This window comes from Sylvia atricapilla, chromosome 25 (assembly GCF_009819655.1).
Source record: "Sylvia atricapilla isolate bSylAtr1 chromosome 25, bSylAtr1.pri, whole genome shotgun sequence".
Taxonomy (NCBI): Eukaryota; Metazoa; Chordata; class Aves; order Passeriformes; family Sylviidae; genus Sylvia; species Sylvia atricapilla.
Genome location: NC_089164.1, coordinates 516,447 through 527,446, shown reverse-complemented (window position 1 = coordinate 527,446; position 11,000 = coordinate 516,447). Strand labels below are relative to the sequence as shown.

The 11,000-nt window shown below is 51.6% G+C and overlaps 1 protein-coding gene across 1 annotated transcript; it reads left to right on the top strand.

Annotated features, from left to right (window-relative positions):
- The first annotated feature begins 945 nt into the window (after positions 1-945).
- DDX20 (DEAD-box helicase 20) lies at positions 946-6,334 on the top strand. The gene is made up of 11 exons (XM_066335549.1): positions 946-1,131; positions 1,227-1,321; positions 1,485-1,653; positions 1,838-1,952; positions 2,038-2,180; positions 2,589-2,727; positions 3,045-3,103; positions 3,448-3,530; positions 3,968-4,073; positions 4,580-4,681; positions 5,023-6,334. Exons 1-11 carry the CDS (start codon positions 948-950, stop codon positions 6,120-6,122), a joined length of 2,295 nt encoding a protein of 764 aa, XP_066191646.1. The 5' UTR covers positions 946-947; the 3' UTR covers positions 6,123-6,334.
- The last annotated feature ends 4,666 nt before the right edge of the window (positions 6,335-11,000 follow it).

Sequence of the window (11,000 nt, the reverse complement as noted above, 5' to 3'; positions counted from 1 at the left end):
GAATATCCACTCAAAAATTAAAAAATATAAATAATTGGACGAGCAGAATGCCTGCAGATCCTGTTACCTGTGCTCTGGGGCACAGTCCCAATCACCTGGTGTCTCCCTTGGCGGAGGGCTCCAAACTGGAACAGCTCTTTGTCCTGCAGGGTTCAGTGTTTGCTACTCAGATATTCATAGGAAAATGCCATCAGAATAAAAAAATAACTGCACAGAATCTGAGGGACTCTTCTCCCCCATCAGGAATATAGAGATGAGGAATTTCAAAGGCGTGACCAAGCCGTGATACACCAAAGGCATTAATTTGGTTTAGGCTGCCCGGCACTGCAGGAATAATGACCCAGTGTAAGTGCTGTACAGAAAAAGCCACTGTGGAGATTTTCCAGCTCCCCCTGCCATGAATGGAAAATGCACGGCCAGCGCCTCTGAAGCGCTGAGATAAAAGCTCATATTCATAAACCCACCCACGATTTAAAATAAGTGGCCTACAGAGGGTAGTAGTAACGCACATACAGATGAACACATTTGCCCTTTGCTGTGTGAATACTGCACTGTTATGTTTTTGCAGTACTTTTCTGTAGGCTGATGGATGGTGCGTTCCGTGACCCCCTCTCGGGCCCGGGCTGCCTTTGGGGTGTCCGTGCGGGGCCAGGAGCCGGGCTCCGCGGTGGTTTGGGGCTGTTCCGTGACTGGCAGGGCACAGCCCGTGTACAGCCGAGCTGGCAGGGCTCAGCACGGCCCCGGGGCTGTTCCGTGCCGGCTCCGTGCCCGTTCCCAGCCCGTTCCCAGCCCGCTCCGTGAGGCGCAGCCGCCGCCATGTCTCCCTGCGCAGCGCCCCCTGGCGGCGGCACCGCTGCTCGTCCGGCGCCCCCTGGCGGCGGCACCGCTCGTCTCCCTGCGCGGGATCGGGGCACCTCTCGCGAGACTTCCCTTCCCGCCCCGCCAAGATGGCGGCGCCCAGGGAGGCACCGGGCCGGTTCCGCACCCGCGATGTGCTGGTGCCCGGCGGCCCCTCCGATTTCGGCTCTCTGCTGCTGTCGCCGCCGGTGCTGGAGGGGCTGGAGGCGGCGGGGTTCCATCGGCCGTCGCCGGTGCAGCTGAAGGCCATCCCGCTGGGGCGCTGCGGGCTGGGTGAGCGGGCGGGCCGGGCGCGGGGCCGGGCACACGCCGGGGGCTGCGCTGACCCCCCTGGCCGCTGCCCTCACCCCTCTGGCCGCTCTTTGCAGATCTCATCGTGCAGGCCAAGTCTGGCACCGGCAAGACGTGCGTGTTCGCCACCATCGCCCTGGACGCGGTGCTGCTGGAGAGCCCCGCCACGCAGGTGAGCCGGCCCGGGGCTGCGGGACGGGGAATCGCTCTTTTTGGGGTACGGCGTCGGAGGCCGTGAGACACCGCGTGGTAAAGCACCACGGCGCCGGGGCTTAGCTCCCAGCGCCATCCTGCGGCTTCCATCCTCCCTTCTAATCCTTGCCCCCCCCCCCCAGATCCTGATCCTGGCGCCCACGAGGGAGATCGCTGTGCAGATCCACGCCGTGATCACAACGATTGGGATAAAAATGGAACGCTTGGAATGCCATGTGTTCATCGGGGGGACTCCTCTGAGCCAGGACAGAAGCAGGCTGAAGAAGTGCCACATTGCCGTGGGCTCCCCAGGTACGGAGGGAGCAGCTCTGCTGTGTTTCGGCTCCCGGGATCCTGCCCGGTTCAGTGACGGGGTGGGCTGCGTGTGTTGCCATCAGTGGGGCACAGCCTCAGCGGTAGCTCAAGAATACTTTACAAGTTCACCGTTGGGATGTTTCAGTTCAGGTGTTTGCAGGTGTTTTTCCCTCCCCTGCAGGGAGGATCAAGCAGCTGATCGAGCTGGGCTACCTGAGCACGGGCAGCGTGCGGCTCTTCGTGCTGGACGAGGCCGACAAGCTGCTGGAGGAGGGCAGCTTCCAGGAGCAGATCAAGTGAGGCACAGCACTCCTCTCTCTCAGGGCCGTGTCCTTAGGTCAGCCACACTTGTGTGAATAATCCCCTGGTTTTGTCTCTCAGCTGGATCTACTCCTCCCTGCCCGTCAATAAGCAGATGCTGGCAGTCTCGGCCACCTACCCCGAGTCCTTGGCTGCTGCTCTCACCAGGTACATGAGGGAGCCCACGTTTGTCAGGCTGAACCCCACGGACCCAGCCCTTCTTGGTAAGGCACTCAGAGTCAGCAAGAGATTAAGGGGAGGACACTAAGCCCAAAACACGTGCCTGGAATGCAGGATTTTTTGTTATTTCACCCCTGAGGTGTTCAGCTTGTGAATATTGATTCCCCACATTGCTATAGTGAATCTTGAAGTGGAATAAGAAGGTCTTTAAAGGCCTTTCCAACCCAAACTAGTTTGTGATTTTGTATTTTTAAAATACTAGTGGCAAATGGAACTCTCTGCTCTTTCTATCCATTAAAAAAAAAATCAGCCTTTTAAGAAAAACTTCTCCTGGAGGTTCTTCTGTGTGTCCTTGTTTGCAGTTTCCCTTCAGCTGCAGTATCACATGTTTACAGAGCTCTGTGCATGTTTTTATGGCAACCTCTAATCTGTTGTTTTGGTTTCCTGCTCAGGGCTGAAGCAATACTACAAAATTGTGAATTCCCATCCCCTCCCACATAAAACCTTTGAGGAAAAAACCCAGCACCTGCAGGAGTTGTTCAGCAAGATTCCTTTCAACCAAGCCTTAGTCTTCTCAAATTTGCACAGCAGGTAATAAACATTAATACATAAAAAATAATAACCATAACAAGCACTTGAACCAACACCTGAACAAAGCTTGGTTGAAAGCTGTGGTTGTAATGTCCAGCCTTGGGTAAATTTCTGTGCATGTGGATAAATTTATGGGGCCTGTGAGCTCTCAGAGCAGTCTGGAATCTTCAGGTCTGAAATACAGCCTGAGGAATGCAGTGTGAAGTACTGAAAATACCAGATTGCAGTCCTTGGCTGTGGGGAATAACCTGTGAACTGCCCAGGTGTTGTTTGGCCTGGGGTTTTATTTCCAGTTTTGAATGTGTGTGTTCCCTCAGGGCTCAACATCTGGCTGAAATACTGACATCCAGAGGCTTCCCTGCCGAGTGCATTTCAGGTAAATCCACTCACAGTTTTCTGATTCCCCTGAAATTGTGCATAAACGTGACCTGAAATAGGAAAATCTATCTGAAATCTTGCCTTGCAGGGCCTCTGGTTAAATGGCTGAGAATAGGATTTGAATCCTCATAGGTCTTTTAAGACTCAGTCTACAAGAAAAAGAATTGTTTTTGTGATGAGTGATCTGAGTTCTCCAGTTTTGTTTGTTCCTTCTTTACTCATCTGGAACTGTTGTTTGAGGAAGTTTCTGACTTGTTTCTGATGATACAAAGCGGTGTTTTCTGGAATGTGAGGGGCATAAAGATGAGGAATGTAACCTGCTTCTAATTTCCGTCTTCCTAGGCAACATGAATCAAAACCAGCGACTCGATGCCATGGCTAAATTAAAGCAGTTCCACTGCAGAGTTCTGATTTCCACAGACCTGGTGAGCTTTTACTGCTGTCAAACAACCTTTTTACTGATTCTATTTCAAATGCATTAACTGCCCTGCAAATTTTACAGCGTGCAGAAGTATTGCACATAAAGTTGCTCCAGAGGACTAGATTTGGTTTGGAGATATCGGAGAGAACATAAATGTGCTGATAAACCACCGTGACTTATTTTCACCGTGAGGAGTAGAAATCACCTCCACTCCTCACTGGCAGGGGCAGGACTGAGATGACGCTTTTAGGGCCCATGCAGCCCCACCCACTCTGTGTCCTGGCCCAAAAGCAGTGTCCAGTTTCCCCGTTGCGCCCCAGAGCTGCTCCCTGTCTGTGCTGGGGTCCCTGTGGGAGGCTGGCCCACGCCACCCGCGGGTGCTGTGTCTGTGGAAGGCTCTGTGCAGTTACCCAGCCCTCAGTGCCCTCCTCCCTCCTGCAGACATCCCGTGGCATCGATGCTGAGAAGGTGAACCTGGTCATCAACCTGGACGTGCCCCTGGACTGGGAGACCTACATGCATCGCATCGGCCGCGCCGGGCGCTTCGGTGGGGACGGGGGACAGGGGATGGGGGATTGGGGACAGGGAATGGGGGATGGGGGACAGGGGACAGGGGGACAGGGAATGGGGGATTGGGGACAGGGGATTGGGGACATAGGGGACAGGGGATTGAGGGACAGGGGGACAGGGGATAGGGGACAGGGGATGGGGGATTGGGGATAAGGGGACAGGGGATGAGGGATAGGGGATGGGGGACATGGGGACATAGGGGACAGGGGACAGGGGATTGGGGGACAGGGGGATAAGGGACTGGGGACAGGGGACAGGGGATTGGGGGACAGGGGGATAGGGGATAGGGGATAGGAGGACGGGGGATGGAGGGATAGCGGGACAGAGTGACAGGGGGACAGAGGGACATGGGACAGGGGGGTAGGGGACAGGGGGACATGGGGAATGGGGACATGGGGACAGCTTGGGCCTGTCCTGCTGCCCCTGCTCCTCTGCTCCTCTTCTTCCTCTGCTGGGGCCTAACTGCTCTGCTGTGTCCCACAGGCACCCTGGGTCTGGCTGTCACCTACTGCTGCCGTGGCGAGGAGGAGAACACCATGATGGGAATTGCTCAGAAGTGCAACCTGCAGCTTGTCCCTCTGCCAGGTGGGCTCTGTGCTGGGGGTCAGCTGGGCTGGGGGTTTGCTGTTAGTCTGAGCTTCACCCAGGCCCAGGGGGCTGATGTGGGGCTTCTCTGCTGGGGCTGCTTTGCGTTTAGTCCACGCTCTCCACACTCTGTGGTGGTGTTTGTCTTGAGCAGCCTTTGATGCCTGCTCTGAAGGAAAAGTTCTGGCTCTTTAAACTCTTGCAAGCATTGAAGGGGTTGGTTTGTGGCCGTCACTTGATGTCTGATGTGCCATTCTGAGAAGCTTCACTTGGGTACCTGTGTGAGTTCCAGAGGGAAGGATGCCCTTGGCTGAGTGGCTGCTGGTTTCTCTCCTGTGCAGAGCCAATCCCTCCTGGAATGATGGAGCAGTTTGAGGATGGCGAGGTGGAAGTTAGACCTGCAATACCTCCGGGTCCTGTGGTGAATTGTGACACTGTGTGTCCTAAACCAGAGCAGGCAGTGCTGCAGCCTGTCCAGAATGGCTTCTCAGACATACCTCAGCCTCCCTCCAATCTTCCAAAGGACAATTCTTCTGTACAAAGGCCAAAAAAGACTCCAAAGCAAAAACAGATTAAAAAGTGCACAAATCCTGCAAATGTACAGAAAAATAGTAGAACCCCTCAAACTCCTGGATGTCACCCAGAGCAGAGGAATCAGGTCAAACCCATCTCCAGGATGGATGAGCAGCACAGCACTCAGGCTCCAGATGAGGAGACCTTAAGAAAAAACCTTCCCAAAATTCCATGCTTGTCTTCTTTCAAAAACCAACTCACCAATCCCTGGAGCTTCTCAGATTTTGTTGAAGACTATGATTATTTCATTAAAGAAGGGTCAGAGAGAGAGGTGGAGATTTTAAGAAGTTACTCAGGCCCAGGAGAGCGGCGTGAGCTGCCCAGAAATGGGGATGTGGAGTGGGAGGAGATGGAACATCACCCAGAGACAGCAGCAGCCAGGGACGTGTCTGCTGACAGCGATGGCTCCGACAGCTCCAGGGATTCCTTTCCCAGCAGGGCCCATGACTCGTGCTTGGAGGCCTCTGCAGGCCCTCAGGAGGCAGGAGCTGTGCCCACAGCACGGCAGGGCCCTGCAGGTTCCTGTCCTGCTCCGCAGAAGCCTCGGGAGCGCTCCCACGTCCCAGGGAAAAACGACGTGAAAAAGAAAGTCCTCAAACAAACTGCTAAACACAAGAAAAGCCAGAAGCATCAGTTCTGCAGTCCTGCCAGGAGCAGAGGTGAGGAGGAGCAGAGCTGCAGCTCCTGGGAGGAGGCTCCACTCGAGGGCTGGAGTTATGAGGACTACTGGAGGTGTTACTACGACGCCTGGCAGAGCTACTACACTGCAGTGTCTCACTACAGCAGGAGCCAGTGGCAGTTCAGCTGCATGAATGCCTACCACATCAACTCAGTCTATCTCCAGGAGCTGCTGAAGGGTGAGGACTGATTCCAGAATTCCACAGATGGATGTCCTGATGCTGCTGGTCGGGACCAGGACTGGGCAGGTCTGGGACAGCAGTGCTACTCTGAGGGACATGAGATGAGACCAGTGTTGGCTGAGATGAAGAAAAGTGGAGTCTTTTTATAAGCAGCTGTGTCTGATGAACATTTTACACAGGTCCAGTGTTACCATTTGTTAATAAAAGGAGAAGAAAGGCAGCTGCATGCTCAGTTGGAATCTTTACCATCCAAAGTAAAAGCAGGATGATAAAAGGCAGCCATTCCCACATAAGAAATGTCAGAAAGGAGAAAACACAAACCAATCCCAGTTGTATTTCATGGAATCCCAGGATGGTTCAGGTGGGAAGGGACATTAAAGTTCACCTTGCTCTACCCCTGCCATGGCAGGGACACTCCCACTGTCCCAGGCTCCAAACCCCATCCAGCCTGGCCTGGGGCACTGCCAGGGATCCAGGGGCAGCCTCAGCTGCTCTGGGCACCTGTGCCAGGGCCTCTCCTCCCTCCTGCCTGCCTTGCCCTCCCTGTAGCTGTTGGGTGAGGCTGAATCCTCTGTGAGACTCCATGGTCTGCTCCAAGTCGGTGATCATCCCATTTTCCGTAATTCTCTTGGTCAACACCAGGCACTGATTATATCCCAGTGAAGTGGCAGAGTGAAATGAGCATCTCAAAGCCCGTATTGCTAATTCAAATCCAGTTAATTAACACTGTATAAATAACATTTCTATAGCAAGGTGTGCAGCAAGCCGTGCGGTGGAGGATTTAATTATGTAGAAAATGTGCAGAAATCATAATTGGTCTGTCCCTCTGGGTGCAACAATATCAGACTTCCCACACTTACAGGGAAGCTTTAATGAGAAAGGGAGTTACCCATTAGTGCTAAAACTAATTGATATTTCCTGTTTGGCTTGTACAGAGCTGTCCTGGGGCAGGAGAAGATGGGAACTGGTTGGTTCTTGGTTCGGGGTGCTGACCCTGGGCTGCCTCTGCCCTAAGCTGGAAAGTTTTTCTTTCTGTGCTTTGTCTCTGCCTCACTCCCTTTGTGCCACAGATGACTCCGGGGAGGGGCCTCCCCTTTGTGTAGCTGGAAAAGGCCAAGAGAACAGGATTCCAGCTCTTGGCAGTCACAGAGAGGGCACTGTGAGAGGAGCACTTCAGTATCTGCATTATTGCAGTGCTGTGACATCTCACTGATTTCATTAATGACTGCCTAGGGAAGAGTTAATTAGTATTTAAAGGCAACTCAGATGGCCTAGATCCACACCCCAAGTTCTCCAGAAGAACCTCCCAGGAGGTTTTTAGAAGGAATCACAGCATCCTGTTGGTATTTGTGGCACATACTCTGTTTAATCCGGATTGGATACATCAGGTACAGCAGTGGCACAAGACTCAATACTGTAAATGATATACAAGTTTCAACATATGCACTACAATTCCAAAAGAAGACAACAGGAAACTTGGTTCTCCTAGAAAGTTGTTCCCAAATGAAGCTACCTGCAGTTGTGTCCAGTACATTTCAGATCTCTCCTCTGACATTTGTAAAGCAAAGCCCATTTAAAGTACGAAAATAGAAAATAATAAGGTCGAGAGCTTCTTATAACATAGAACTCCTAAAGAAAACACCGTTGCATTGGAATGCCATACTGGTTTATCAAAAATAGACCATCAGACCGGTTTTAGAGACTTGGTTGGTCCAAGGAGCCCCGGGAGCTCCCAGCGGTGGCTGAACAGTGGGGAAGAGCCTTGGGACTTCCCCCAGCCCAGGCTCTGGGGCAGCACTGGGTTCACCCACAGGGGAGGGACACACGGACACACACGGGGACACACCTGGCTGGGAACAGCAGGAGGGAGTTTCTCAAGCTCTCTGTCTCTTGTTCCACCTGCAGCTTTGCTGGCACAGGTTCTGCTCCCTGAACAGGAGCAGCGCTTCTGTCTCCAGAGTTCAGCCCCTGGGGCGTTTTGGGGAGTTGTGAATTGAGCTCTGCGAGTGCAGGGGGAGGTGCTCACTGCTCTACAGGCTGTAGGGAGGGCAGAGAGGTGAAATGACTTCTCCCAGCTCACTCAGTGACTGCTCAGGAACTCGGGAGAGAGCCCAGGCTGCTGCTGCTCAGCTCCTGGCGTTCACTGCCTTCCTTTGCTCTTACAGTTTTAGAAAGAGAAGTCACCATGGACAGCGTTTTTGGCAAATACAAAACCCAAACCTTGGGCTCTAAGCCCACGGATCTACTGCAGTGGGCTCCAAGTGTTGGAGAAAAACAAGTGTTCTAAACCAAAATACTGAGATGGACTGGAGGGGTGAATGATGTGGAAAAGGTGTTTTATTCACCTGACTTTAAAAGCAGAATTAAGTTTGCAATTCAAAGCTCCTGATGTTCACCAGCTCTCCACGAGTGCTGACTTTGTAGCTCTGCCTTAGTCCAACAGATTAAGATATTACAAATCCAAGGGATGCTGCAACACACAAATTAAATGTGACTTTTAATTTCCTGTATTTTTTTTACAATACATGTAAGGTGCAACATCTTTGCAACCTCTTTACATAAAAAAGCAAAACCTTGAAGGAAATTTGCATTCTTTAGCTGCTTTAAATCTTATTTTCATGCATACACCTGAAGTGTCTGGACTAGAATGACAAATTCTGGGTTGCAGTACAGGTGTATTAGCAACAGGTTTAGGTTGACCAAGTGGCACTGATTAAATTTGGTCTTTCTGGCCAATTAAAGAAAGATGTATTTTGAATTATCCTGAGGTTTATTCCACACTAAAGCAATGTGTGTTACTCAGGTTGTCTTTTTAAGGAAAGTTTTTGGAACTGTTTTGGAAAGAATAGAAGTCAAAGCCAATGTGTGAAAGGTATTTTTTATCATTTGCTGCCAGCTGGGTGTGAATCCTGTCAGCAGCTCAGTGCCAGGTGAGAAGAGAGAAAATCTATTGATAGAATAGGCTGAAAATCAGTGAAAATATTTTTCCTTCAGAAAAAGCTTTAGAAAAGAAATAAAATGCTCAGAAAAAGGAGTTGCTCCTTTGATACTTTTCATATTGCTTTAGGAAAATCTGCACAAACAATGTCCTTCCACTTGCCTTTTGTACAAAAAAAGTTTTATCTCTTTTTCTAAAACTATAGAAAGTGGCAAGGAATGAGAGGAGGGGGAAGGCTTTGAGCTGCAATTCCAGCACAGCACTGGTGGGGCTGTTCCCAGGGCCTGCCCCTGTTCTGGGGCTGTTCCTGGGGCTGTTTCTGTGCTGTTCCTGCCCCATTCCTGCCCCATTCCTGGTGTTGCTCCTGTTCTGTGCCGTTCCTGTGCTGGGCAGGGCCAGGAGCTGGTTTTGTGTGGGCTCAGGGCCGGGTGTGCCCTGAGGTTGGGGTGCTGGTAAGGCAGGGCAGCACTGGGGCACTGCAGGGAATGAGCCACGTCCTTCAGGTGAGGGTCAGGAATTCCCAGGGGTGGCTTGGGCTGCTCTCCGTGCTGTTAAAGGGTTCTAAAGCTGTTCTGCCCTCCCTGGGTCAGGGACAAGGGGCTGTAGGGCAGATCCATCCCTGTCCCTGTGGGGTGGATCCCTGTCCCTGTGGGGTGGATCCCTGTCCCTGTGGGATGGATCCCTGTCCCTATGGGATGGATCCCTGTCCCTGTGGGGTGGATCCCTGTCCCTGTGGGGTGGATCCCTGTCCCTGTGGGGTGGATCCCTGTCCCTGCAGCTCTCCTGGGGGGCACACAGGGTTTCCACAATGCAGTTCCAGGTGCTTTTGGAAGCTTTACTTGGGGAACTTCAGAGGATAAGGGGAGCTAATGCCTCCGTTAAAAATCCTTTTAGCCCTGTTCCTCTAGGCTCAGACTTCCCTAATTCTGTGGTTTTATCCCCTGAGAGCCTGTGTGAGGAGCTGACAGCGTGGGGCAGCACCTGCCCACTTCATGGCAGAGGCACAAGCCGTGGTTCCCCAGCAGGGATAACAATTCCTGGTTTTTGGAAGAAAACAGAGGCTGTGGCAATCAGTGCCCAAGCAGCCAGCCAGAAACTCCTGGAAGGCTTTCCTCCTTCTTTTTAGCCTCTTAAAATAGAATGTAATACTCTTTTCCCAAAGGTTTGGTTGGCAGCAGTTAAAAGCCCAGTCGTGCTTTGGACGAGGGCTGCCACGGCAGATATTTACAGATACAGAGATTCTGGTGCCTGGATCTGCACTCACACTAAATCAGGAATAAGAAAGGCAGCACCAAGAATCCACGTGGAATCCCTGACTTTGTTATTTTTATTCCTGTCCCCTGTCAGCACAGGGGCATTTCACCCTCCTCTGTGCCAGTGGAGATGAGGTTGCAAAGGTGGCAAGTGCTGGAGAGCAAAGGCCTCTGATCTAGATGATGACAGTTAATGAAAACAAAGCTAAAATGAATTAAAACATCGAGAAAAAAAACCTCAGTAATGGTAAGATTAACTGCAGTATAACCTCCTACAGGAAGCAGCAAAAGGCAGAGCATCTAAACCTTTTAAAACAGGACTAAACATAGTTTGGGGTAACATATTACAGCACTGGGATAAATGACTGGAAGCTGGTGCAGCTACTGGAGGCTCAGGCGTAGCCCTACTGTTCCTAGGATGTTGTAGGATTCTAAGGGGGGGTTGAGTTAATGCATCAGCCATCACTCACTCCCAGCAGGAGTGCTGCCAAAGCAGGGTGCAGCTCCTATGTGTAATCAGCATTAATTATCTATACATGTATGTGTCTGTAATCAGTTATATGTGTGTGTATATGTGCATATAAATATTACACCGGGAGAGGTCATGACGGATGTTAAAAAAAACCACCATCATCCCTTTGCTGAAGCAGCCTCAAACACTCTTTGAGCCGTTCTCTTAAGTGATGTTGATAAAA